This window comes from Cyrtonyx montezumae, unplaced genomic scaffold (assembly GCF_038088225.1).
Source record: "Cyrtonyx montezumae isolate F1298 unplaced genomic scaffold, pur_monq_1.0 scaffold_2, whole genome shotgun sequence".
NCBI lineage: Eukaryota > Metazoa > Chordata > Aves > Galliformes > Odontophoridae > Cyrtonyx > Cyrtonyx montezumae.
The window spans coordinates 60,799,659-60,827,633 of NW_027071936.1; the positions used below are offsets into that span (position 1 = coordinate 60,799,659).

General features: G+C 47.3%; 1 protein-coding gene across 1 annotated transcript; it reads right to left on the reverse strand.

Annotated features, from left to right (window-relative positions):
* Positions 1-5,017: 5,017 nt before the first annotated feature.
* NAT8L (N-acetyltransferase 8 like) lies at positions 5,018-27,975 on the reverse strand. Its single transcript, XM_065735878.1, is given in 4 exon segments — positions 5,018-5,461; positions 26,206-26,370; positions 27,418-27,859; positions 27,862-27,975. Coding segments are annotated over 4 exon segments (1,089 nt in total). The 3' UTR covers positions 5,018-5,093.

Here is a 27,975-nt window from a genome sequence, read left to right on the forward strand (position 1 = left end):
TTATCTTTGTAACCATTACTGCATTTGTCTCGAGAAGACTTCTGCTTTGATAAAATAACACAAGCACACAAACAGCTTAAAGCTAACGGCCCAGCACAATTATAAGTACAACTCACAAAGCAAAGAGTGCTTTGTTAAACCTAATAATAGTTTTTTATTAATTAAAAAAAAGCAAATATACATATTACAAGTCAAAAGACTAAGCTTTGAAGGCAAAGAAACTGAAATCTATGTTAGCTATTTGCTCATTACGCTTACATAGCAGTAGCTGCTTCTGCATCCAAACGTGTTATTTGTGAATGGATTTACAGTTGCGTTAGGTATTTGCTACGCTCTTGGTCTCAGTAAGCCCATCTCCAGCTTCCTTGATGTTAAAAGCACGCTCTCTCCTCTAGCTGGCCATCATGTGACACAAAGAACAGCAATGTTAGCCATCACATCCAAATCATAGACTCATCAAATTGTTTGAGTTGGAAGGGACCCATAAAGGTCATCTAGTCCAACTGCCCTGTGATGAACAGGGACACCTACAGCTCCGGTAGGTGCTCAGAGTCCCATCCAACTTGGCCTTGGTTGCCTCCAGGGATGGGGCTTCACCACATGTGGCAACCTGTTCCGGTGCCTCACCACCACTATTGTAAAAACTTCTTCCTTATATCCAATCTAAATCTCCCCTGCTCTAGTTTGAATCCATTTCCCCTTGTCCTATCACAGCAGACCCTGCTAAAGCATCTGTCCTCTTCCTTAAGCTGCCCAACAGCTCCTGCTTTAAGCCACACAGTGTTCTAACCAACTCATTCAAAGGATTCTCTGTCTCCTTTGATTCTGAATGAAAGGTACTCACAAGGAGATTGCAGGCAGCAGCTTTTCAGCAGGAGATAAGAACTAATCTCTGTGCGTAGTCTGTGTTACTGAGGAGTGCAAGAGCACACTTTTGCTCAGGATTTTTTCAGGGAGAAAAAAAAAAGGGAAAAAAAAAAGATCCTTTTGCACATTAAAGCTTATTTAATAGCTTGCATCCATTCGTCTTCTTTATGCGGTACAGTACATTCCACCGCAAGACTCCAGTTAGCTTGGAATTAAAATGCCTTTATTAAGCTTTAAATAGAGTGCATACCAACAGCATTATACCAGTGCTAATGAAACACAGGCTCCCAGCAAATTTAAAATTAGGCTGTTAATTCAGAAGTAACCGGAGCTGGTTCGTAGCCTCGTGTATTTGGCAGCTCTGGGATCCCTGCAGTCACTCTCTATCCATTTGCACCTCAGCCAGGAAATGTGCCAAATTAAAAGGCTTGTTTGGAGGATGGAAAAGACTCAGGGAGCACTGGACACTCCTGACAGGGATTCCTAAAATCCCACTTTCCATGGGGAATCTCACCTTGGGATTCCCACTGACTTCTTCGGTGCTGCCCTGACCATGGATGCAGTGACAGCAGCACAAGGGAGAAGCAGCAATGTCCCTGCAGGCAGGAGCACTGCACAGCTCTGAGCATCTCCAGGAGCTGCTGCCTTCACTCAAGCGAGGACATGGCACGATCTGACAGCAAATAGTAGTGCAGGGGTTGCAAGATTGGAAACCACATTCTTCATTAGTGGCCCATCTGCATCTAGGGGCTGAGCTCCCCATAGACCTTACTGCCAAACATGATGTATGCTTGGGATGCTGTTTGCTTGAGATACGTCCCTGCTCATCTCCAAGGGAACTCATCTCTCAGAGCAATTCCTGAGCCACTACAATGCAAAATTTCCTACTATCTTTTAAGGAAGAGTCTTCTGCACCACCCCTAGTTGCTTTCTCAGTTGATCTCTGGCTTTGAGCTGAGGACATGTGAGCTCACTGTGTGGGGATGAGCAGAACAGCTGTGGTGCTAAAGGGAAGACAGTGTCACTGTGCAATGTAATGGCAGCAGATGCAGCCCCTGGGAACAGCAAAGTGCAGGTGCCTGGCACAGCTGGAGGGCATCCCTGCAGTCATCCAGCTGCTCTGCCTGGCCCTGAAGTGGTCCTATTAGCATTCATATTCACCAAGCGAGGCTAAAATTCAAGCCAAACTTTACAAGGGATGTACTGCTCTTCCCTTCGCTCCTGCTAGAGATGTGCCTGGGGAGAAACCACCACCATTAGTTAGGAGCAGCCCCTGCTGAGAGTTGCTGCTGGGATTAGATGACAACTGGCAAGAGGTTTTCAAGGAGTTCCAGGCAGTGGGTCCAGATCTTCCAGTCAGGACCAAGCCCAAAACCACTCTGCGTTGCTCTGTGCCACCCTGATGCTGAACTGGGAGCAAGGTAATACTCAAGCCAGGAAAAGGAACACAGGGCTTGTTCTGCTGCAGGACTGCATCACGCAGGAGCAAGGAGCTCATTACTGGGGCTACAGAGCTGCTACTGAGGGCACATGCAGAGAACTGCAGGCTCCAACTTCTCCTCGTTGGCACCACTTGAATGGGCGCACCCTGAGCAGGGCACAGCACACGGATGGATCTGCCAGGTCAGCATCTAAACTTCACAGTGGGAGCGCTCCTCCCCACTGCTGCACCTTGGGTGCCACACTGGCACTGGAGCTAAGGGCTGCCCAGCGAAAAACAGCGTGAGCCCTCTCCATCTTCTGTGGCAAACACAAAGCAGCACACATGACAGCCAGCCCCTTCCTCCCAGAACCAGCTGCCCAGGATGGATGGCACTGGCAGCAAGGGATGGATTTCTTCCAAAAAGCCACAGGTCACAGAGCAAAAAAGAGCATCGTGGGATGAAATTCACTGGGCAACTGGCAGTCAAGTGTCAAAGATTCAGCACATCCCCAGCACCCAGCAGGTATCACCAGCAGGTTCTGCCATCACCAGCTTCAGTTTGCACATCTTAAAAGTCCTGATGGTACTTCTGTGTCTGTGGGATCTGGTGCTACTGATTCCAGGTTTGGCTTTTCTGATAGGACGATGCGGTGGTTTCATTACAAAGGCACAGATATGAAATAAAACCAGCAACATTCTTTTAATTAAGTACCCCAATAAAAATACTTATGCTCAATTCAGGCTTTATGTATTCCTCCCTTATTAAGAGACTAATTGCGTGTTTGTGTGTGTGTGGGTTTTTTTTCCCTCTGGAAAGATTTTAGTGCAGTGATTATATAGCAACAGAAAAATAAACTAAAAAAGGCACAAACTGTTTTGTGTGTGGTTTTTTTTTTTCCTTTCCCTTTCGCTAATACTTTATAGTTGTCTATTTTCCTTAGGTTAATAAATCACTGAAAGCAGCAAGAAAATATTCTGCCCATTTCTGTACACTATACAAAACCCCCCAACCAACAAGTACATTATTTCAGCTTCAGGAGAAATGTACAGCATAGTAAGACTTTTAAAAATAAGAGTGCCCCATACAGAAATGGCGTTAATTAACCTCGTGCTGCAGCAGCCCTCCTCCGCCCCTTCCCCCCTTATTGCTGGCACCACGTATGGGGAAGGGGCCGTCCCTGCTGCTGTCTGGGGATGGGACCCACCCTGCCCACCCCCACTGCCCCTCCCACACTGCGATGCTTTCATCGCCGTTAATACCTCCCCTATCTTCTCACCGAGTGGATCGTGAACATTCCCCCCCCCACCCCACCCCCCAACCATAATACTTCATAAAACAGCAACTTCTTCTTTCCCCCCCCAGGAACTAAGTGAAAGGGCTCTTCCCTTTAAACGTGGCGACAGAGCTGAACCCCTCCACCCACCCCAAATTAAGTGCAGCCAGAAGTGGTTTTCTTTATATTTCTGATACGTTTTTAAAAGTAAAGCCTACGGATCTTCTTTCCCCACCCTCCCCCCAAGACGTAATTCATGCAAAGTTGCTATTTGTTTAAATAAGTTATAAAAGTTGATATTTCAGGCTAGGAGAAGCTGTAGCCTTGGTTACTCTTAGTTGGCAGGCACTGTACATACATACCGGGTACAGACACATGCCGGATCTGCTTTGCATTGCTTTTTGCATTGTACAATTCACAAATCTGACATCATTAAAGCGGTTAATTACCTTTTATGGCAGGCTGCAGTGAGGCCATCTACATGGATCAAACAAGCAGCTGGTTAAGATAAGTACGTGCCCCCCACCCCCCAGAGCTCCCCAAAATGCTATTATCTGTCACATTGCTTCTCTGAAGTGCTCAGAGTTGGTGCACGCATTAATGTGCAAATGTGTTGCCATAGGAACTGCAGCCTCCATTATGCCTCAATGACACCATTCAGCAAAAGCCAGAACTAAAGATGAACACCAACAAAAAATTAAAAATAACAAAAACAAACCAAACAAACAAACAGAAAGAGAACACCCACCCCAAAAGGCAGCAGAGAGAAAGTCACATGCGGAGCCTGGCCCAGGACTGCGGGTTACGACGGGAGAGCAGGAGATAGATGGGGCCGGTCTTCACTTCGGCTATGTTACAACGGGGCTCAGAGTTCGGACGGATCGAGTCTGGTTGCTGGCTTAGGAAGGAGATGAGGATGGAGCTGTGGTTCCGACACGCCGAGGGGCTCTCAGACATTTGGCAGGATGAGGCACATCCAAAGAAAGTGCAACGCCAGTGCTGCGGTGGCAGTGCGATGCGTTGGAGTGCGTGCACACGCTTCCTCTTCATGCATTGCAGCAAGCGGGTTGGGCTGGGGGCTGCCCCCCACATTTTCCTTGGAAACTACTGACCAGTAAATAACGGTAGGACGGATGCATATTCTCTACTTACTGGTGCGTGAAATACTGAAAACTGCATTCAAGTAATTTTCTCTGCACTATGATGAATGCACCGCTGTGTTATCTTACACTTGGAAAAGGAGAACACCGGGAGCACCGGAGCGATGCTGCAGGGAAGGTTCTGTGCTTTCTGTCGGTCCCTGGAGGGCAGGCTGCAGGACACTGACTTCCAGCCCAACCGCCTCCAGCACATGAGGCCGGGCCACCAGGCTGCACGGAGCAAGCCAAGATGAGATGAAGAAGCAAGGGGGGACAAAATTGGCAAATAAACGGTGACAAGAAAGAGAAGGGTAATTTATTATTATTTTTCTTTTTTTTTTTTTGGAAGGGGGAGGAGAAAAATAGCTTTTTTTGCTCGGTGGTTGGGTTTTATTCTTCACGGAGCTGCAGGCGGTAGCGGTGGTAGCGAAGCTGGAAGAACATTCTCTCCAGCAAGGAGTGCGTCATCCCCGGGAGCGCGTAATGTTCAACCACACCCACGTGCTTGAAGCCCAAGGACTCGTAGAGCTTGTGGGCCGCCATCTTCACGGCTGTGGTCCCCAGTACGACGGAGGAGTAGTTGTTGAGCATGGCAAACTCCAGCACCTTGCGGCCCAGGGCCTTGGCAATCCCCTTGCCACGGTAGTTGGAATCGACCGACATGCGGCGCAGCTCTACCGTGTTGTCCTCCTCATTGCCCCGCGCTGCCACGATCCCCACCACGTTGCCATCCAGGACAGCCACCCAGAAGCAGGAGCCTGTGGGAAACAAAGCATGACATGTAGCTGCCTGGGGGTTAACGTGCTCTGAAAGCACGGACCCAATTTGCTTTTCCCCTTGGCAATGCTAGAGAAATGTTGCTTTCCAGAGGCTAAAAAACAAACTGTAGACATCAACAATTGTGAAGTTCTCAAGTATGGATATATGCTGCCATGGAGGATCTACAAAGGCTGCTTAGAGATGGAACTGGGTACCCTTCTCTGGGTGCCCCTGCACTGGTCCCCTGCCAGCCTCAGCCACTGGCACAATAGTGAGGGTGATCCTCAGCTGTGGGGGGCATGATGTGCAACTCCCAACTTGCACGCAGTCATGTTCTCCTGTCATACCAGCAACTTCACCACACTGAGTCCTGGCCCCCAGCAGGACAGACCCTTGGTTCCTCGCTGCGCCCCCTTAGATCCAACCACAGCACAGGAAGCCATGTGTTCGCTTGGCTGTCCAACTCAGTAGCTCATGTGTGGTATGGACCTCACCAAGAGTCACCAGCACCATCCCCACCAGCTGCTAAGGGCGGCCAATTAACACGGGAGCCAATGAAATTAGAAACTACTGCAACTCCAGAGCACTGCAGCACCGTCTGGCTCCACTAGCAAGGCAACTTGGAATCACAGAATCACAGCGGTTGGAAGGGACCTCTAGAGATCAAGTCCAACCCCCCTGCCAAAGCAGCTCTCTACACCAGGTCACACAGGTAGGCACCCAGGCAGGTTAGGAAGAACAAGTAGTTAAATGAATGGGTCTTAAATCTGAAGTCTTAACATAACATGTGATGTATGTATAACATGTAAAGAAGTGCCTTGAATTGATCTGAGAAGATTAATGCTTTCATTGCAGGGCAAAAGTGATTTCAGCTTGGATGCTGCTTAATTAACAGCCAAGAAAGCCATTACTCAATTACATCAGCTAATGAGGGATACTATGACAAATCTCCTGCTTAAAGGAAAACATGGACTTCTGCTGCATAGGATGCATATGGCCTTACCAGAAGAAGACTGACACACCTCGGTGTGCTGTGACTTTAGGACTCAGGTAGCCCATCAGAAGGAGATGGCTACAATCCACGGCTCAACAGCCGAGGAGTGGAGGGGTAGAAACAAAACACCCAGGATAAATCAGCTCCAAGCCCTGCCACTGCACTCAGGCACGCACAGTACCAGCAGCAACACTCTCTTTTGCTCCCGCTGCGAGCCATCATTGCACTGTTGCTATCTAGGTCAACAGCTAATTTTTAACACGCTGGGACCCATCTTGACCCACTTATCGCAAGCAGTTAAAGCATCTCCTCACTGCCACCGCCACGACATTGCCACTCATCCCATTGAATTTGCCCATAGCTCACTGTAATTTATTCAGACAAGACCCCAGACGAGACTCAGGAGTGCTGAGGACCAGCAGCTGCTTTTCCTCTGCACACAAATCAAGTGGCTCTGCTGGCTCATGGCTCTTTGCTCTTCAACTTTATTTTTACAAATGTACAACATGTGCACGACCTGACAATACCCTGCCAGCCCTCCATCACTCATCCTGTGCCTCTCTAGCACACTTGCTGGACCACTGAACTGGGTAATGTGGTGCTCATCATCCCTATGTACACTGCCACCAATTTCAACTCTGGTGGCATAGCCCAGAAATGGGGTTTAGGGATTTTCCCTGCATTTGAGGAGCAGAGGTGACAAGAACGACTATCAGGGACGCATCCCACTTGCTACAGCCCCAGAAAAGTGCCATATAGCAGCAAGTCTCTGCCACCCAGCCCTGTGCACAGCAGCTGCTCCTGGGAATGGCTCTTCAGCATGCTTGGCTCATCTTCTCCAGAACAGGCACTCATCTGTGCTTCCTTCTCCATTGCTACCTGCATATTATTAATGCTGCTTCTTTCTTAACGAACAGCTCATGTGCCCAATGAGCCAGCAAAGCTTATTCAACAAAATACTTCCCTAAGTTTGTAAAATCGCGCGTTTCCCAATATTTTTAGGTTTACTGCCTATTTTAAAAACAAAACTGGACATAACTGCCAAAGCAGGGCACAGAAACTCTATGTGCTCCTCTGACGTGCCCAGCCCCGCACCAAACACCAGCTCCACCACAAGAAGAACCAAGGCAAACACACACATCTTGTTAGCTTTAACTTACAACTTTAGAGCTTAATTATAATGATTTTAAGTTCAACATGAAAAGAAATACTATCTGGCACATCTCCCGGTGTGTGTTTTGCATGAAATGCTTGTAATTAGTGCCAGACAGGACACATCTGCTCAAACAATGCAAGTTGTATTTGGCTCCCTTTTGCACCACCGTGATCAACCCCCAGCACTGCAGAAAATGCCTGGATCCTGAAGCTGCAAGCCCACCACTGCCTGGTTCACTTTGGGGTGGTTAAATCCCTTCCTCGGGGAGCTGTGCTTCCTGCAAACAGGGATTTGATACCAGAAGTCATTCTGGGGATCTCCATGCATTGCTGCCAATCTCAGGTTGGTGCTTCTCTCCTCTGAGCAAGCCCCTCAGGTTTCAGAGAAATTAGATCATAGAATCATTAAGGTTGGAAAACATCACTAAGATCAATCTAGTCCAACCATCACCCATCCCCACCACACCCACTGACCATGGGCCTCAGTGCTGCCTCTACCCTTTTCCTGAACCTTTCCAGGGACAGTGACTCCACCACCCCCCTGGGCAGTCTGTTCCAATGCATCACCACTCTTTGTGAGAAGAAACTGAAATTCTTTGGATTGCTCTTTGCCTGGACTCACCATTCCTCACTGATCCTATAGTCAGCTGCAACTACACACCCAATTCCACCTCCAGCAATACATGCACAGCACATCTGGAGCAGGAGGGAAGTGCCCAGGGAAAATGAGACACATCCTCACCTTTAAGGTCTATGGGGGATCTCCTTTCAATCTCTTCAGGATTGAGAGGATTGAATCAGAGCCCGTCTCATTTTTGTACTTTTTCTTACCTAGGGTGAAACAATTATCTTCCTCTCACCTGTCAGCAATAAGCAAGAGCCTCACTGCCAGCAATGCTATTAATAGCAGGCGCTGATGTTTTACTCTCTTGAACTGTGATCTGAAAATAATCATGGCTGCAAAGATAAACACACACCCTGATGGTGCAGCTCACCCTGTCCTTCAGATGCTCATCTCAGTCAGCATTTGCCTTTACTCTCACCTGCCTCCACCTTCTGGGGTCCCCTCATCGCCCATTGGTGCAGACATCCAAAGTCTTTTCAAATCATGCTGCCCAAAACTGCTCTCTTGATTTTTGATCCTGCAAGAGAACTCACTCCGAGGGCTACTCTGTACAGATGTCTTGCATTTGACTTCAGCTGCTCTATCTCCATGCTGTCAGCACCTCAAGCATCTCCAAATACACTTCATCTCACACCATTAAACCCAGGCTTCCCATCTGAATGCAGTCTCACTGCAAGCCATCTCCAAGCCATGTCCTCGTCTCCCATCTTGGTAGTCCTACCGCATTCCCCCTTGAAGCTTGGCCTTTCTGCCTCACGTCCCCACTAGTGACACACAGGGCAGCCTCTTCCAAAAGCTTTGCTTTTACAAGCCTGTAGAGGAGAGATGCCACGGTAGAAGATCTACAAAATACACCCTACCTCCATAAAACTACATGAAATACCTGGGATGGCAAGAGGCCAGCAGTTCTGTTTCATCTTCCCATGCTCTCCCACTGTCTGTCTTTCAAGTAGCAGCATCTCTCCTTTGCCTTGGCAACAAGCTGGACCAAATTATCAGCAAGAAACCTAAACCATGTAGCTGGCTGCCAACTTGGACACCACCATGGTGAACTGATGGCCACTTAATATGCATTTTATTTACAGTACCCAAAAAGAGCTACGGTAATACTGAAATTGCTCTAAAAAAATGCACAGCGATGAGCTGGTGGCAAGATCCACCTAGGAAAGTTAGACTCCTCGGCTGAAGGCACAGCTCTAAATTTAAAGAAAATTCCCAGCTTCTGAGGACCAAAAGAGATTGTTCTGATTTCCACAGGAGCAAAGCTCTATCAACGCCAGAACTGCCTCCTCTGTGCTGATACTCAGGGCTCAGAGCCAGATCAGCAATCCCATCGCGCCGCAGGGCTGGAGATCAGCTGCTGCCAACTGCTGGTGCCAGTCTGTGTAGGTTCTGCAACCTTGTGACAGCATTTTCATTGGGAGCTCAACACTGGACACTTCTGAGAACTCCACTCCTGAAGCAGATCAGACTTCTCCCTCTTTTTCACTGCTGGCATTTCTGCTTCCAGAAGGTCAAGCTCTCATTTTCACATACAGGTGGCACAAGGATGGGCAATTAAACTCAGCTCTGAGGGCCACAACATGAGAAGGACAAGAAACTACTAGAGAGCATCCAAAGGAGAACTGTGAAGATGGGGAAGGCTCTGTAGGGTAAGATGAATTTGATGATGGCAGTTGACACCCCTCAGTTTGTTCAGCCCAGAGCAGAGGAGCTGAGGGGAGACCTCATGGTGGCTTCAGCTCCTCACGGGGAGCAGAGGCAGCACTGAGCTCTGCTCTCTGTGACAGTGGCAGGGGCATGGACAGTGGCATGGAGCTGTGTCAGGGAAGGGGCAGCTGGGGCATAGGGACAAGGTCTGCACCAGAGGGCAGCGGGCACAGAATGGGCTGCCCAGAGCAGTGGGCACGTCCCTGAGCTGCTGGAGCTCAAGGAGCATTTGGACAGCATTCTTAGACTCAGCATTTGGGTGGTCCCGTGCAGCACAAGGAGCTGTACTCAATGATCCTTGTGGGTTCACTCCTGCTGCTCTGTGCAAGTTAGGTGTAGGCACACTGGTTTCCAGCTTTCTTTTTTTTCCAGCAGCTCCATTAAGGAGATGACGCCCAGAGAAGTGATGCTACTAGCTCAAACCACAATCAAAATGAGAGAAATTCACCCTCTTTCAGAGGCAATGATGTTCACAACTACTCACTGAACCTCACTTCTAGACAGACATAATATCTCTACAAGCACATTTCTGACAGTGGTTTTCAGTGCCGATTTAGCACGTTGCTGTCACACATATGTGAGCAGTTTTCCTCCTGGCTCAGAGCTGTTGTGGGCAATGTCCTCAGAGCATCCTCCAACCAGGGAGGTGATCCCAGGGCTGGCCACTGAGAGAAGGAAGCCGACACCTACAGAATTCTGTCCAGCCTCCCCAGAATTAAACATCGCAAACCTGCATTGCTGGGAGAAAACTGATGTGCAGGTGTGAACACTGTGGGAGGGGATGAAGGTTCATGTGTTTTCAGGGCTCACTGGGAGGAGTGAGGGCCTCATCTCACATTGCAGCATCCTGTACAGGGCCATCCTCCATCTTACATCTTTCCTTAGATCATTACACTGGGGAAAAAAGGAAGAAAACAAAAGAAAAAACAGCCCAGCATTTCCCACAGAACAGGTCTTGCAATTCCCCATGCCCCTCACTCATATATCATACACAGAAACTTGCCAAAACTGACAGGCTTGATAATGCCAGCTGCAAAACCTGGATTCCCCAGACTCCTTGCTATGAGCCACTGACATCCTGTGTCCCAATGCAATACCACTGCACAGGAATACCAGGGCAGATAGATCACAGCACACTGCTGCATTGCAAGCATTACGTATTTGCCCTTGGAGTCACTTGCCCTGGGATCTCCAGGGTGGCTTTGGGCAGCACAAGCAGGGCAGTGCAGGGGGAGCCTGGCAGGGCCGTGCTGCACTGAACACTAGTTGTGCTACTCTGATTTATTTGCAGATAGCTGGCTAAAAAGCCCCAGAGCTCAGTGCATCGCCTCTCTTACCTCTATCCTTTCCAGGCCTTTTATTTCCTCTCCCTTTCACCATTCCAGTTCCTGTTGACTTCAAGCAGGGCCAAGTAACAGCTCCAGCAACTTCTACAGATAACTCTATGTTACAGTTAAAAGGCATTAAAAGTTAAAAATAATGGCATTTCAGAGTAGCTTACGGTGGTGGAAACTGGATGAGATGTGAGAGCTCTGCCTTGACACTACTGACACTCATGAGCATCCCTGTACAGCTGACACAGGTGTGGGGGAGCAAAAAATGTCAGGGGCACAGAAGGATTATCCATGCATGAAATTAGAAATGCTATGGGACCCTTTCCTCCACATAAATAACTTCATACAACCTACCACAGCAGGATTCATTGCCCCATCACAAATAGCTCCCTGCTGGAGGTCACGTGGCCGCATGCTGAGAGTGGGTTATACTCATTGATTCACGGGGCATCCAAGGGGCAGGTAATGAGATCACCGACGTGTACACAGCTCCAGGAGAGATGGATGAGCTGCCACCACCGACCAACCCAGTGCTTCTCCGTCCGCCTTCTTTTTCATCCTTACTTTCTGGATTCAGGAGCTGGATCTAATGATCCTCGTGGGTCCCTTCCAGCTTGGGGTTCTATAGACTACAAGTCAACCTAAGTATCTCTGCAAACTCAAAAGCACTTTTGGGTTCAGACCCAAATGTCTGTGTTATAACATGCCACCACCAAATCCAGAACAGCAGTCATGCTAGACTAATACCTTCAGATGAGGATGGGAAAAATGGTGAGGTTGGAATTTTGAGTAAGAACAGGAAAACCAAATTTGACCAGTGCCTGTTCCACGTTTCCTGATGGAGCTGGCCTGACCTCAAAAGCATAAAGCATCTTCCTGCTATGTGATAGGTATTATATTTTGAGGTGTCAAAGTCCCTCAGAAAATCCTAAAACGCTGGCAACTAGTGTGGCAACTACACTTCACTTTCACACAACTTTCTTGACTGCAGAATTAAAAAGAAGAGAACAAACATTCTGCAGAAAACAGACTTCAGAAAGTGGCCAGGTTTGGCTCTCCACCTATGAAACCCAGTAGGCATTTCTGATCAACCCAAAACCACTTACAGGACACAGGTAGCACTTCCAGCACATCTCAGAGGCTGCTATATTAACAAGTGCAATAGCAGGATTTGAATCCTCTGCACAGCTCTTTTTGCTGAGCATGACACACCTTGGCTAAGCAGAACAGACTGGTCTGCATTAAGCAGCAAGAAAAGAATACTTAAAGCAATTTGAGAGCAGATGCTCCCTATGCATCCAAAATCCTCACTAAGCCTAGAAATTGTGGAGTCAGATCTCAGGTAAGCCAATGCTTCAATATTTAGGGTATTTTAAATCAAAAGTAAGAAGGCCAGCCTTGCTAGCCTGCATCCTCCCTATCACTGCTTCAAATGACAGCTGTGACAATGAGCTCCCTGTTAGTTAAATTAGTTTACAAAATAAAACGTGCTGTTCATTGCACTTTATGCCAGCTTCTTAAAAGGGCATCGTTAACACTCACTCTCCATCTTCTCATCAGTCTTTCACTGTGCAGCTTTATTGCTTTCTGAAAGGTACTGGGAGTTACACTGCAGCACATTCCACTTTCAAATGTTGAAAAAAACCCTGGAAAATCTAGAATTATTGGATGTTTTAGTAGTCATTATTTGCTGGCTGGCTTCTACCTCATGTGCATTACTGTAAAAAGGCACTGAGCAATATCAAGACTTCTTTTTAGCTTAGCAGTTGGCCTAGACATAAATCATAAGGGGAAAATGGGTGGAATTGATCTTATTTTAGCCATCTATCATTACTCGTCTGGTCTAAATTTAGCCAAGCCTCCCTTCAGTTGAATAGAAGTGCATGTACCTACACAGGAATTGCACCAAATGCTTCAAAGCAAAGGGAAAAACCAACACTCCATTTACTTAAGGTTAAACAATAAAAGCAATCCTGATCTCTACAAGGACTTCTGAGAAGTTTTATGCCATTCCAGAAGAGGTCAACAAACTTCATGGTGACTCACCCTCCAGGAGAAGCCCTCCTACAGCAGTAGCAAAGCCTACCAAGCATTCTGCAAACACTCAAACGCTTCCAGGGAAGTATTAGTAAGGTTCCCTGGAAGCCACCCTGGAAGCATTCAAGGCCAAGCTGGATGGGAATTTGAGCAACCTGGTCCAGAGGGACATGCCCCTGCCTATAGCAGGGGAGTTGGAACTAGATGACCTTAAAGATCCTTTCCAACCCAAATCATTCTACAATCACAAGGGCAGTGGGGTGAACTACCCCTCAGATACAGATACAAATGTGGGCTACGTTACAATGATGTATTAGGGCAGAATAACCTACCTGCACAGGCAAGTTCTTTAAATCAGAGTGCAAGGCTGAATGGGGCCTCTACTCAACAGGGAGACCACCTAGCTGTATGTAAGAAGATGAAAATAAAAGCAGATGTATATTTAAAACAAAATGGGCAAAAATAAATAAATAAAAAAATTAAATGAAAAAAAAAAAACCCAAAACACTGTGTTCTCCAAAACCTAACAATAAATATACAACTCCACTCCTCCAAAAGCCTTTCTTTCTGCAGATGACTCTAGTTTCACAAGAATCCTGTCAGGTTGCTAACACAATGATCCAAACCTCCCCAACCACTGCATTAATGATCTGCTGGAGTGAAATGGCCATCATAAGCAGTTATGTTTTCTCTGAAACCACACTGAAGATGTGGATCTAATGCTTGAAGTAGAGAGTAGATGAAGACAGAAAAAAAGAGTATGTTCAAGGTACAGATTTGGTACAAACCACAGGCTGATGGCAGCTAGTACATGGCTTGATCTCCTCAAGCCTATTGCAAGCAACAAATATTTATGACAGCTAACACCTTTCTTGCTTGTGGATCTTCTATTTTTCTAGATTTACCATAAATATTTAATCTCTGGAGGACTGTTTTATTTATACTTAACACAACCAAGTACAGCCCTGGGGTAAGGTTGCTCGGTTGCATTCTACCTGCTTATGCCAATGTGAAGAGCTCTTCTTTCCTCTGTTACATCCTGTTAGAAGTACTACACATCAAGGCCAGACACCAAAACGTGGGTAGACAACATTTCTTTCCAGCATGTGAGAAATGAAAACAAAAAGCCTCAGCAATTCTCCTTTTATCCCACCATGCTGCAGACTCCACAGTGGAGCACCATGAGCACCCAACCATCGCACACTGCTTGTGTTTTCAACTCTTAACAAACCATTCACTGTGTAAAGTCACAGCACTGTCAAGGTGCAGAAATCAAGCACTGGTTAAAAACAACATTCTGTGCCTCATCAAGGCCAGGATGGCTTGGGTTTAATTACACCAAACTCCACTACATCCAGACTGAAATGAGAACATTTGCTGAATGCGGCACCAAAGGAAAATTTTGCATTCGTAAACACATGAGCATCTGTCAGGTTGGGCACAGACAATGAACGTGTTATGAGTGATGCATTAACATAAAATGAAAATTACACACGTGAATGTCTGCATCTCAAAAATGAAATGAAAAAAAAAAGCCATCTTTGCCACATGCTCAGATTTCCAGACAATGACCACACTGACCAGTCCCTTTTACACATGAGAGGCACACACAGCAACCATGGCCAGCAGAGGTGCAAATCCATACAATCAGGGAAGAAATATGTATTTTGAGGATCCGGGTAGATTTTTGCATCTATCAAGGCAACGTTAAAATATATATTAAACCTCAGTGCTAAGACAGAGCAGAACAAATGAACTAAGAACAGGATCCTGGCTGGAAGAACTCCTTCACAGAATCATACAGTGGTCAGCCTTCATCTAGGTTTGATCATCCCCTCTATAGACAGGGACTCCTCCTTCAAGACCAAGTTGCTCACAGCCCCATCCAGCCTGACCTTGAATGCTTCCATTTTGAGGGCATCCACAACCTCACTAGGCAACTTGTTCCAGTGTCTCACCATCCACACAGTAAACAATTTCTTCCTAATATCTAGTCTAGTATCTCCTCTACTGACATACATGATCTCTGAGGTCCCTTCCAATCCAAGACATTCTATGATTCCATGACATATAAAAACTTCCCCAAAAGTATCACTCTATTCCTCAGCCAATTGATAGGCACACACACAAAGCTGGAGGCAGGTTTACGCCATGCCACCACACTTTCCATCTACACAGGCTTCCCCTTAAGATCAAAACAACACATGGACCTGTGGTGAAGGATGCCCTTCAGTGTGCTCCTGACTCCCAGCAAAAGACCAGGGATAGCAGCATGTGACTGACTCAAAGCAAATGCCCCCACTGAATCTCTGAGATAAGCTCTCTGAATTCTGCCTCAGTAAATGTGGGGTGTTAGGGGTTTCTTTGTTGTGATTTTTTCTTTCATAGAATCACAGAGACACCAAGGTTGGAAAAGACCTGTGAGATCATCCAGTCCAACCATCCACTTATCACCAATAGTTCTCTCCAAACCACATTCTCAACACAAGGTCTAAATGTTCCTTGAATGCCACAAGGGTCAGCGACTCTACCACCTCCCTTTATTTAATAATTTCACTGAAATCCCCCTAGCTGTTTGAGTTATTCATGAAAAACACTCCCACTTCTTAAGAAGCCTTGCAGGTACTTGGACACTTTTCAGACAACTAAGGGATCAAAAAAAAAAAAACCCAAAAACCAAAACACTGCAAAACCCAGTGATGGCTTATTCCTGAATGGAGATCTCTGCACAGCTAGATGTTATCTTCTGAACATCTGCAGGTTCTAAAATCAGATCAGACATGTATTTCCACAGCTCCTAAGCGAACCTAATATATTTTACAGGCAGCACTAGTTTGAAAAGGTGTTTCGAGAGCACTCCTTTCAGAAAGTTCAGATTGCTTCATAAAAAAAATCCACCCAAACGTTCACAATCATCCCTTTCTACCATCAACTGCTCCTATTTGTATCCTCTCTCTTTTAAACCAATTGCAGCACCACCATCACTGTTACAATAGCAGTGACTTTAGCAATGCACTCCCAGGGCTGAGGCACCAAACTGCTGCCAGGCAGACAGCAGCCGAGCACCCAGCGTGCTTTCATTGCTCTGCCTCTGACTAAACACCATCTACAGTTGCTTAGTGCTGGAAACAGCAAGTGCTCCAAAAGAGCCCCATTTCAAAAGCTTCTCTTTGCTGTTCTACTACTTGCATTATTTTAAATTGAAAGATGGCATATTTAGGTCTTCCCTGGATTCCCACTGGAAGTGTTACACAGGGTTCTGATGCTGTTAGCTAGTTCCAGGGAGGATGAACAGATTTGGCACCTCCAAAAAAAGAACCAAAAGCCCTGATCTCAGCAGGCGAAACAACTTTTCTCTGTACTCTGCCTGCAATAATGATTTTATATATCCTATTGAAATAGTCAGAATGGGTTTTAAGGAAAGAGTCAGAGTGGAAAAGATCAATAGGACATATCCAGATATGGATCAGGGTGATGTGGGTCAGAGGATTTAAAGAAGGTGTAAGAAATCCTGCTGTTGACTGTAGATTTGCCTTCAGGCAAAATGTTCTCTCCCCACTGCCACGTGGGTTTCTGCACTGACGCACCGTGTTTGCAGCTTAGCAGACACAATATCCTTGTGCTGCTGACTTGTGTTTGCTTTCTCATTTCTGTTATTCTGAGCATTCTACCAACAAAAATAAATGCTTGTGCTCACCATGCAGATATCTGAATGGCACGTTAAGAAAGAATAGGGAGGATCCATGGAATGAAATTAAGCAAAGGGACATAAGCACAACATTTAAAAACACAATGGGAAGAGGATGGAAGATGCACACCACTGCTCTGGAGAACTGCCACAAGAGACAAATGAAGCAAGAACTGGCCTACACAAAGCGACTGGAGAGTTCAGCACAGGGATGGATGAGAGAGCTGAGTGGGAATCAAAGAAGAAAAAACACAAGCACTGAAGTTTGACACAAGAGCTGGAGAAGTGGGATGCAGAATGGCAGTGGCAGGGGACAGAAAAAAAAATAAATCAAGGAGCCACTGTCAGTTCCCCATAGCACTATTATGATCTGGTAGCACTGTATGTGACTGCTGGGTGATGGGCACACCAAGGAGCTGTGCCTGGCCAGCTGGCCCAAGAGCCCAACCCAACCAGAAGAATAACAAATCAATCCACACCTCTGATATTGGTTTCCAAGTCGGGATTCAAGCATGTTAGAAAGGGAGCACAGGAGCAGTCTTTATTGCAGTTACTAGCACTGGAGAACAAATCCTGGCAGAATAAACCCTTAAAAACACAGGTTTTAATTTTGAATTCACCAAAGGTCAAGAAAGCAAATGCACTGTCAACCCAGACTGGCACTAATCCTGCTCACAACGCATCACAACTCATGAAAACCAGCACTTTTGACTGATAAGGAAAGCAATAAATTCACTTCAAAACATTCACTACAAAAATCATTTCCTCATAAAAACTCGTTTTCAGCTTTATCACTTAAATAAATCCTACAAACAGCAAGCAAATGCCAAGCGACATAAGTATTATTTGCAAGATATCATTTCAAGCAGCACACCCTACCACCAGACACACGCTGCATTTGTATATTTACTTTTACACTGTTTCAAATTCAGCTTTAAGTAGTACTATCTCACATCACCATTTAAAAAATACACCTGCAACACACGTTCCTTAGTAGCTGTTTTGAAAAGTCATCTTTGATTCTCAGAATCTCTTTCTTAAAACACAACCCCCGCTTGGCATCAAGCGGTGGCAGTTCCAGGTCAACGTTTTGGTATTATCCTGTAAGAAACGACACCTTCAGCTGTGTAAAGAAACACCCTCCGAGCAATTACCGAAGGCAAGAAATGATACAGTACGTGCTCTTATAAATAGTTAATCGATTGCTGGGGTCCAGCAGGTCAATAGACTACTTAAATGCAGGGCTCAAAGCCATCCGTAACAGACACCGTGGCTCACACCTGTCTCCAACCAGACCAGCACAAACCAGCTGTGATGCCTTAATAAAAGGCACGGCAGAGATTTCTTGGTGATTCCACTTTGCCTTTGTCAAAAGAAATGAATAAATCCTCTTACTGGCACCAGTTACAAATGATAGATTTGTGAACAGAAGCTACGCAAGGCACTCTGCTGTCTCTGGATTCCCGTGAAGGCTGCTTTCATTAGCCAGCTGTCAGGGGGAAAAGAAAAAAATGATTCCCCAGCTTCATTGGGGGGAGAGGGAGTAAAAAGTAACAATAATAATAAACAATCTAAAACAACACTTTGAAATTCCACATTTCACTGATGCAGAAACAACAAAGGCCACGCATCCCTCAGTGCACTGCAGAACCACACACCGGCAAAGCGCTCGGTGAAGTCACTCCTTTAGAAGGAAAATGTGCTGGTATTTGTAAGAGATCTTCAGCACCGTGCCACCAAGGTGAGGTGTGGGTTCTGAATGCCCATCCATAGCAGTGAGCACCCCAAGGCATGATCCCCCCACTCCAGTAGCAGCAGCTGGGCCAGCTGGAGCCAGGCCTCCAGCCTCGCAAGAGCTGGGAAAGGGAAAACCAGTCTCACAACTCGGAGACTTAAGCCTGCAAGAAGAAATGTCCCCATTTTCAGAAACCTACTCTGAAATGTGGAGGGTTCTGTCTTTCAGACAATCAAGCTGTGTATTTAGGCTTTCACACAGAAACCTATTTGGTATTTTCTTCTTTCAAAAACAAACAAGCATAGACTCCTTAAGATACAGAGCAATGCATACTGATCATTCCTAAATTATCTGGGCACCTGGTTGTGCACACGGGGATCATACTCCTGAAAAACCCTAAGTAGCCTCTTTATACAGTGCCTCTGGCACTTAGGAATAGGCTCATGAGGTTGGAAAAGGTCTTTAAGATCATCTAGTACAACCACAGTAAGATTTCAGTTCATGCTCCTATATCCAAAATTCAGCATCAGAGCGGCTCAAAAGCTCTGGACTTTTCCATGTCACTGCTACTTAGGTACCCAATGTGGAGCTCAAGTTTAAACCTTTTTGAAAGCCTTAAGCTGAAACACACCTTTAGGTAATTGTTTTAAATCTCAGCCACTCTGAAGGAAGTGAGAGAAGGAAAAGAAGAGCACCCTGTATGAGACTCATTACTTAGCAGCTGAACTCACACTGAAAACTCTGTATTCCTCCTTATGTTTATTCACTGAGGTGGTCACAAGAAGCTGTATGCAACCATCCAACATGGGAGAACACAGAAAAAAATTACTTTAAGCCAGACAAAATCAGAGCACCTGATGTTGCTACTCTATGCATCCTCACAAGTCCCTGTGCAGCTCACGTTTAATGCTCTTGAGGAGTTAGCTGTGCCTATAAACTGCTGATGTGCAATTTGCACAACTTATTACTCCTCACATCACAGAGTAATTAAGAGCACTTGCACATACTGGGGTTTTTAAACTTGTGTATGTGGAGCTTGTTTCCAGCAGGGCCATACCCAACGTGGCACGGCTACCAGCTCAACACTGCTGCATGAACTGACAGCTATGTCAATTAGAGATACCTCAAGAGAGAGTTTTTGAATGCAAGGTAAATATATACACAGGTTATAGCACTGAAAAATTTACTAGAAAACGTAATTCCATCTCATTTTGACATGGGAATGTGCTAAAGCTGGACCTGAAGTGAAGTGTTTTTTCCTCATGGATCTGCATGTTGAGGAACAGGTTTGTACATATGTTTCTGCTCCAGTAATAAAATAAATAAAAGAAGCAAGGCTGCAGTGGCTTCCCCATTAATGTACTTATCCCATTTGGGTCCATATGACAGCCCTGAAGAAGCCTGAACCCTCAGGCTGCCCTATTGATCACACCATTACAACTTTTCCACTGTAAACTTTTGGCTTACAGCATTGCTCTTCAAGATAAGAAAATTGCCTGAGCACCCCTAAAATTGGAAAAAACTCCATTCAGGTGTCATCTCCCCCCCCCCCATTCAGTCCCACCAAGTGCTTATCAGTACAAGCACAGGGCTGGGCTGGGACTGGCCGTGATGTCAGCTGGGGCTGAGCAGAGACAGCCTTAGGTTTGTCCGTGCTTGGTCACATGCTAGAGGAAACCCTGGAGACCCTTAGCCCCAGAAAAGTGGCATGGTGAGGTGCTAAGTCCATCCTGAAGGGCAAGTCCTGCTGTCTGCAGGAGCAGAGAATGGATATGAGAGCATGGGATGGAAAAAGGGTAGAGGTGGCACTGAGGGACACGGTTAGTGAGGAAATACTGGTGGCAGGTGGACAGCTGAACTGGATGACCTTGGAGGTCTTTCCCAGCCTTGGTGATTCTATGATTCTAAGTTTAATGACATTTTAAAAAATTCTAATAATGAAATATTTTGGTCAATTACCAGTTCGGGACAACACACATCTCTAACACTTGAGAGCACCAGTTGCTGTTTATTGCTTTCCAACAAGTTCAGCTCAATACAGGCACTAAATGTGAGAAATGTCAAAGCAGGCAGTTCCACTCAGCTAAGGCATAAGTAACCAAAAAGCACCACTGAGAATTGCTCAGCAGTCCTCTCACAGCAGGTCAGTCCAAGATATCTTCAGACACAATGCTTTCCATTCTAAAATACATTGAAGATCTCTCATCCTAATCTTGCAGGATCTATCCAACATGCATATCTCACCCTCGAAGTTATCTCCACTGGCAGGCAGAGGTGCTGCCACACAACATACAGAAAAGCAAGGTCCTTCTCCAAAATACAAGACCCGATCTCTGTTTCCAGCACTGCTGGGAGCAGAGCTGGGAAACACCACGTCTCAGGACACTGCCTCTCCCCTGGGTTTCCTGCCCCCACTCCACGCCCCAGGCTGCACTCCCCGGCTCTCCATGAGGAGAAGCACGCCTGAGAAAATCCCTACAAATCCCAACCTGCAAACATCAGTGCAGGGGGGTTGACAGATGCCTGAGGTCAGGGTGCTGTACTATCCAGCAAGAAATGATGGAGATAGGGATGCCTTAGAATCCAGCTGCCTTTTGGGCAGGGCTCTCTGAAAACACATTCCTGCACTGGGAAGCAGCAGCTCTGAGCCATATCCTGGGGTCAGGTAACTAAGCCCTGGCTTTGCAAAGCTTGAGCTGCTCTATTCTTTCAAAACAATGTTATCAGTGGGCAGTGTCCCTCCTGCTTATCTGGTGGCTCAGTTGCTTGCCTTACCCAGAATGTGGAAGAACTGGGCAGCACAACCCACCCTGTGCCTGGGGATGTACATCCAGTTCCCAGCCTCTATCCCCACTATGGGGATCAGCCATCTGGGGCCTGCCTCCATCTCCCTGCCCAGGCCATTGTCCTTCCATGGGGAGCAACCTCTGCCTTGTAAGGCCGAGCAACCCACAGCTCCCAGAGCAACAGCTCTTCTCAAGGTGGTTCCTATATTCTCTTCATGATTCCCACACCAGCCCAGCAACCCACAATGGTGGCCTGCCAAATAATGGCCAGGCACAAGCTATCATGGCTGGAAGAAGCTCCAGCTGAACGGGACTCATCCTAACAGTACCCCCCTAGATTTGAAATTGCATGATTTCAGAACCAGGTGCACATCTCCTCATGTGCTCCTGGGTTCAACCCATCTGGTGTCAGTTCTGTTTCTCCAGCATGGAAACCCAATGAGCAAGCTCGGTCCAAGAGCACAACTAAAACACCTGCTGCTCTTCACCTGGACACCTCACTGAGGATGAAAAAGAAACAAGCAGGACTTGACACCTCCTACCCCCACCCCAACTAGAATCCTGGGTTAAGGACACAAAGCCAAAGTCTCTGCCAAGGACAAGACACGCACCGTGTGGGTTCAGCTGAGAAACCATAGAACCATTAAGGTTGGAAAACACCACTAAGATCATCTAGTCCAACCATCACCCATCCCACCACACCCACTAGCCACGTGCCTCAGTGCCACCTCTACTCTTTTCGTGAACCCCCACAGGGACAGTGACTCCACCACCTCCCTGAGCAGCCTGTTCCAATGCATCACCACTCTTTCAGAGAAGAAATTTTTCCTAATATCCAACCTGAATGCACCACCCAAGAGCAGCCTGGACTGCCATCCTCATAAGCCATCCTTCTTCCAGGGCACAGTCCAATACTGTCCCTCAAGATTAATCTATCCATCATGTACCTGGAGGACAATGGAAACAGAGATGCTCTGCTCACCACCAGCCTGGACTAGGTGAACAGAGGCACCCCTCCCCATTCAACACACCCAAGACTCTGTCTGGCATGCCCATTGGGCTGGCTGGTTCTCTGTACCCAGTTTTCAAGGAGAAAGCCCAAGATGAGGATTCACTGAAGACAGCCAAACTGTTCCCTCCAGTCCTGCTCACACCACAACAAAAACCACAGTCACCAGACTGGCGTGTTTAATGCAACCTGGTATCTCCTGCAGCCATCCTGCAGGATTAACCTGCTATCTTATGCAGGGCAGATGCCCTCAGCTCTCCAGCAGGTGTGGCAGCCACAGCTCTCCAGGTCACCTGCTCATGCTGCCTGCTCCTCCTACTTGGGCTCTGCATGCATATACACATCCCTCTGCAGAGACACCCAGGAGAAGGGCAAGACAGAAAGCCCCAGGAAATAAGGGCTGAAACCACCCCAGAAAAATGTGCTGGTTCATCTAAGCCAAGCTCTGCTCCTTCAGGGGAGCAGCAGTTTTGCACCAGAAGCGTGGAGCTCTGGTTTCCATCAGCTCTCTGGTGGAGACCTCAACCTCACAAGAATCTTTGCAACATACAAACCACTGCAAAAATACACAAAATCACAGCAACAGAAGCTTGAAGAGATGCTGTAAAACTGATTAGTTGTCAAAAGCATCAGACCATAAAAGAAGCTCCAGCTGTGCTCCCTTTATTTGTGTAGAGCCCTGCCTCCTGCATTTCTCTATTTAAAATTAACTTTTTTTTTTTGTTTACTAGAACCCAAGTCACTCTGGTTGACAATTAAGCCCATTATCCAATTCCTTCCTTTTCTACCACTCCCATGCCTTTTTTCATAGTTTATGCAGAAAAAAAGATAAATTCCAGTAAGTGCTACTTCAAAATGAGAAAAGCAAGCTAACAAAGAGCTGGGGAATGTTGGTCTATTCACTCTTTCTGTTTTAAGATCCCAACCCAGCACAGAACTCAACACCAACAATTCCTTTGAAGCCAACAGCAATTTCAAGTCAATCAACCACCCTAAACTCTGGCCCAAATGTTCTTTCAGATCCTTGGTGCAAGTGTAGGAGGACAAGAGCAAACAAAGATTTAAATTTTGGCTTGTGTACTTCGAAATTGCTGTCAGCACATGCTTTTCAGTTCATACAAAACTCAGTGGGAGAAATTCAAGACAGTAACTAACAGACAGCAGAAATAAAGATACTCTGAGGCAAGTAAAACTCATGACACTCATGACGACAATCATGAAGTGTGGCACTTCCAGTATCCCACTATAAACTGTCCTCCTGGTCTTTGCTCTTAAGCTGAATGCTTTGGCAGAACCACCAGGAACAATTTGTTTCAGGAGTTAAAAATATTTCTGCCCCTAAGCAGAGGGCTGTTTGCAGCTGATGCTCTGCACAGCACAGCCTTGACCTGGGTACCACAACCAGCTCTTTGTGCCACAAATGCCAAGAGCAATACCTAAATAAAGCCAAAACCAACACCCCAAACCAAGACCTCAAGACCACATCCCAGCTCTACCTGTCTGTCTGTTTGGCCACAAGTTGCACCAGGCAGCTTGCTGTGGCTCATCCAGCCAAGTACCTACAGCCTGCTGGGCTCTCGTTCCAGCATTAGGAGTTGGACTCTATTATTCTTATGGGTCCCTTTCCAACTTGGGATATTCTATGATTCTTCTGTAATACTCGATGGAGAAAGCTTTCACTGAGTTTTAACAACAGGCACTACTTACAAGAAAGAGCCCTTCTTGTTCCCATTGCAGTTTTTGTCAGCAATCACAATAATAGAAAAACCTGGGGCTGGAAACCGTTCTACTGTCATTTCTGTCCCCTGCGCAGGGGTGGGGAGCTGATGTGGCACAATACTACCTGCTCTTAGTGTATTTCAACAGACAGTGAAATCAGCCCTGGGAAGGCAGGAAACCCAAAGCTTTCAGAGACATGTTCATTTATGCTGCTGTCTTTTAGGGCAGAAATCTGATGGCTGCATTTTAGGGGGAAATGAGCAGAATGCTGGGTTTGTGTCTCACGCAGGTAGCACCATGCAGCTTCAGAGCACGTGGACAGGCACTGGCATCATGGATGAAGCAGTCCTGGCTGCCTCCTCTTGGCCTTTACTGAATTACGACTCCAACCTGCTTCATGCTACCATCACTGGGCACCCTTCACAAGCACCAGCAGCCCCATAAATCTGCTTTATACAGCATGGCAGAAGCCTAATTACACACAATTAGACTCTGTCAAAAATGAAAGCCCACACATTGCTCTGAAATTGAAATCAACCCTGCTAGATATCAAGTAGCAGCAATGCTGATGGCTCAAATGCATGCTGTCAACACAATGCTGCTGACCCTACATAAGTGGGGGCACTCCTGACTCTTCATTTGAGCCTTTCCTACAAATACCAGTGTAAGCACACCCCAAACTGTGGCTGTGCACATCTCAGGCTGCAGGGACAGACGAGGCTTGGGCACCTACCAAGCCCACACTCGCTGCTCCTGCTCTCCTGCAACTCTCCTTCCCAGCACTGAGCACTGTCGGACCTCACCGCACAGGTTCAGAAATGTCAAGTCACAGCCCATTTATTTTTGTGACAACAGCTTTAATAATATTGAGCTTTTTAAGGACATGTACAAGTTACACATCACTTTTGTTGTCATAAGAACGGGCACTGGAAATTAAATATAACCATGTAGATGGACACAACAATGGGATGCATCATCCAAAGGAAGCGCTGTTAAGGCATTTTGAGACTTTTATTACAGGGTGAGCAGCATTTTAGATGGACACAACATTAGGAATGAGGAGAACAAAAGCTTGTGGCTCTTACTACCAATGAGGAGAGCCCTAGGAACAGGTCTGCCACAATGGGAACAGCAGTGATGCAGCGAAAACCATCACACAGAGAAACCCATGAGTGGTACCCTGAGAGAGCAGATGATTAATGGCAGACCTTGCCCTGCCTGCTCTCCACGAGCATGATAAGACCACAGCACAAACCTCTGAACCCACGGACAGCCCTCTGGGAGCCCAGAGAGCCCCCATTGCTCTCAGCATGGATGTAAGCCTACTGAACGGGAATGGCAGCTTCCCCCCCCTCAACAAACATCAAAGGGACTTCTTTTTATCATTATTAATCACGTAGGAGCTATTTGCAGCTAAACAGTAAAACATTATGATGTTATGCTTTTAATTACATGCACTCACATAGCAAGCAGATGAAGGCATATGTCAAACGCCAGCAACATCCCTTTACATACCTGATCTATGCCTCTTCCAAAACACTTGCATTAAGGAAGGTTCTTCTAGAATACCACAAAACATTCACAGCCACTAACACTGTTCTGGGCACCAAGGTTACAAGGGCTTACACCATTCCACTCCCACTCCCTGATACACACAGGAGGAAGAGAAACCCCCAGCTCAGGGAACATGAGGTGCACCCAGCTCCCTGCACCACCATTGAGCATGGAGAACAAGGCCCCCAGAGCCTGGCTGCAGACATGGATGACTAAACATCTTAGGGGGAGGGGGATAAAAAAAATAGAATGTATTTGTGCTTGGCGTGCCCTAAAAGCTGCATTCTGGCAACTTTAGTGCTGTGCTCAGTGCTGCTGCAAAGAGGACAAGGTGCCAACAGCACAGGGCAGCCACAGTCCCCATTGGGGGAAGGCCCCCACGGGCACTCACACTCACCTGGAGGTTTCATGTAATATTGCTCGATATCAGACATGTCCGTATGCAGCGCATAATCAAGATAGTGGAGGATAACTTTTCTGCTGAAGTAGTACCTCATGCCCATCAGAAAGATGGGCAAGCAGCAGGTCAGCAGGAAGGACTTGGTCACAACAAAGCACATTACTATGGAGATAAGGAAGAGAAATAAACGACACCTGTCAGAAAAGAGAATTTAGTGTTGATTTCAGAATACAAACTCATTTAATAAAATAAAATTTAAAAAGAACACAGAGCAAAACAGACATTTGCAGCGCATACACGAGAATGGTGCAGCTCTCACTGAGTGCTGCTAAGTGACAGTGCATCTCAGTGCTCCCGCAGTGCCCAGCGGGGGGAGAGGGGCTACTGGGAGCACCCCTTGCACCCCGCTGTCAGCTAGGGGGGGATGGAGGGGGGTCTGTGCTGCGGGCACGCCGCTCCGCAGCCATGTGTTTGGCACTGCGGCATTACTATTTCCAGCCTAGGAAGCACCGGCTGCTGGGGAGGGGCTCAGTCTTGGGGCCGGGGGTCCTTGCAAAGCCTGTGGGGCTTCTGGGGGGACCCTTTTGTAGTTGCTCCCCAGCACCCTGCTGCTGCCGGGGGTCCCTCTCCTATTCAGAGCTTGAGGGGGCAGCTGCAACCACCAAGGGCTTGAGAACCGAGCCTTGGGGTGGAGGGTGCATTTTCAGAGGGAGGAACACGCGTTATTACATTATTACTCGCACAGAAGCAGAGCTCAAATCATTACTTCCAGGAAGAGGGGGCTTGGGCACACGTTATTATTTTAGATGGGGGTTGCGAAGGTTGTGTTATTTGCGGGGGGTGGGAGCACCCTGAAGGGATTATTTTGGGATTGCAAACACAAGAGGCGAACCCCAACACACACACACACACATAGATGGAGGGGGGCCCGGCCGTCTCCAAGCAACGGCGGTACGCAGGGCTGCGCGCTGCGATGCGCGCACCGCTCCCATCCCACCCCCCCACCCCAACCCCAGGCACGGAACAGCCGCAAGGACGCGTAACCTCCGCGGGGAGCCCCTCACCGCCCTCCAAACCCCCGCATCACAAACCACCCCTCTCCCTCCGCCGCGATGCGCTGCGCTCTCCGCATCGCTGCGGCTCCGCGTGGCCGCGGCTCTCCCGGCTCCGCGCATCCCCGCAGGGACACCGAGCGGAGCCGCTACTCACCCGCCAGCAGCGCGTAGAGCAGCTGGGTGAGGGGCTGCTGCTTTAACCCCCTGAAGGCCGTGTTGGGGATCCGCTCCATGATACCTTCGTAGAAAATGCGGCGCACCACCTCCTGCTCGGAGGGGTGGAATTCGCGGATGTAGACGTTGTCGCGTTTGGGTTCTTCTTTGGGGGTACCGAGGGGAGCGGGGGGTGAGGAGGGGGAGCCCGAAAGGGTGGGCCACATTTGGGAGGAAGAAACAATGATGGTGTCTTTTTTGGCTCCCGGGATTGAGTCATGGTCTTCCGCCACGATCTTGGTCTCACAAACCATCTTGGGAGACAGACAATGCATGCAAACGGGGCGCGAGGAGGGAAGGAGGAGAAAAACGGGGAGAGGGGAAAGGGGAGGGGGGGAAGAAAAGGAAAAAAAAAAAAGAAAAAAAAAGGGGGGGGGGAAGGGGGGGAGGAGCGGAGCGCGGAGCAGGGCCGGAGACCCGCGGGCAGCTGCGCGGGGCGCGGAGCAGCGCGGCCGGGCGGGACGGGAGAAAGGAGCTGCGCTGCATTTTGGAGAGGCAT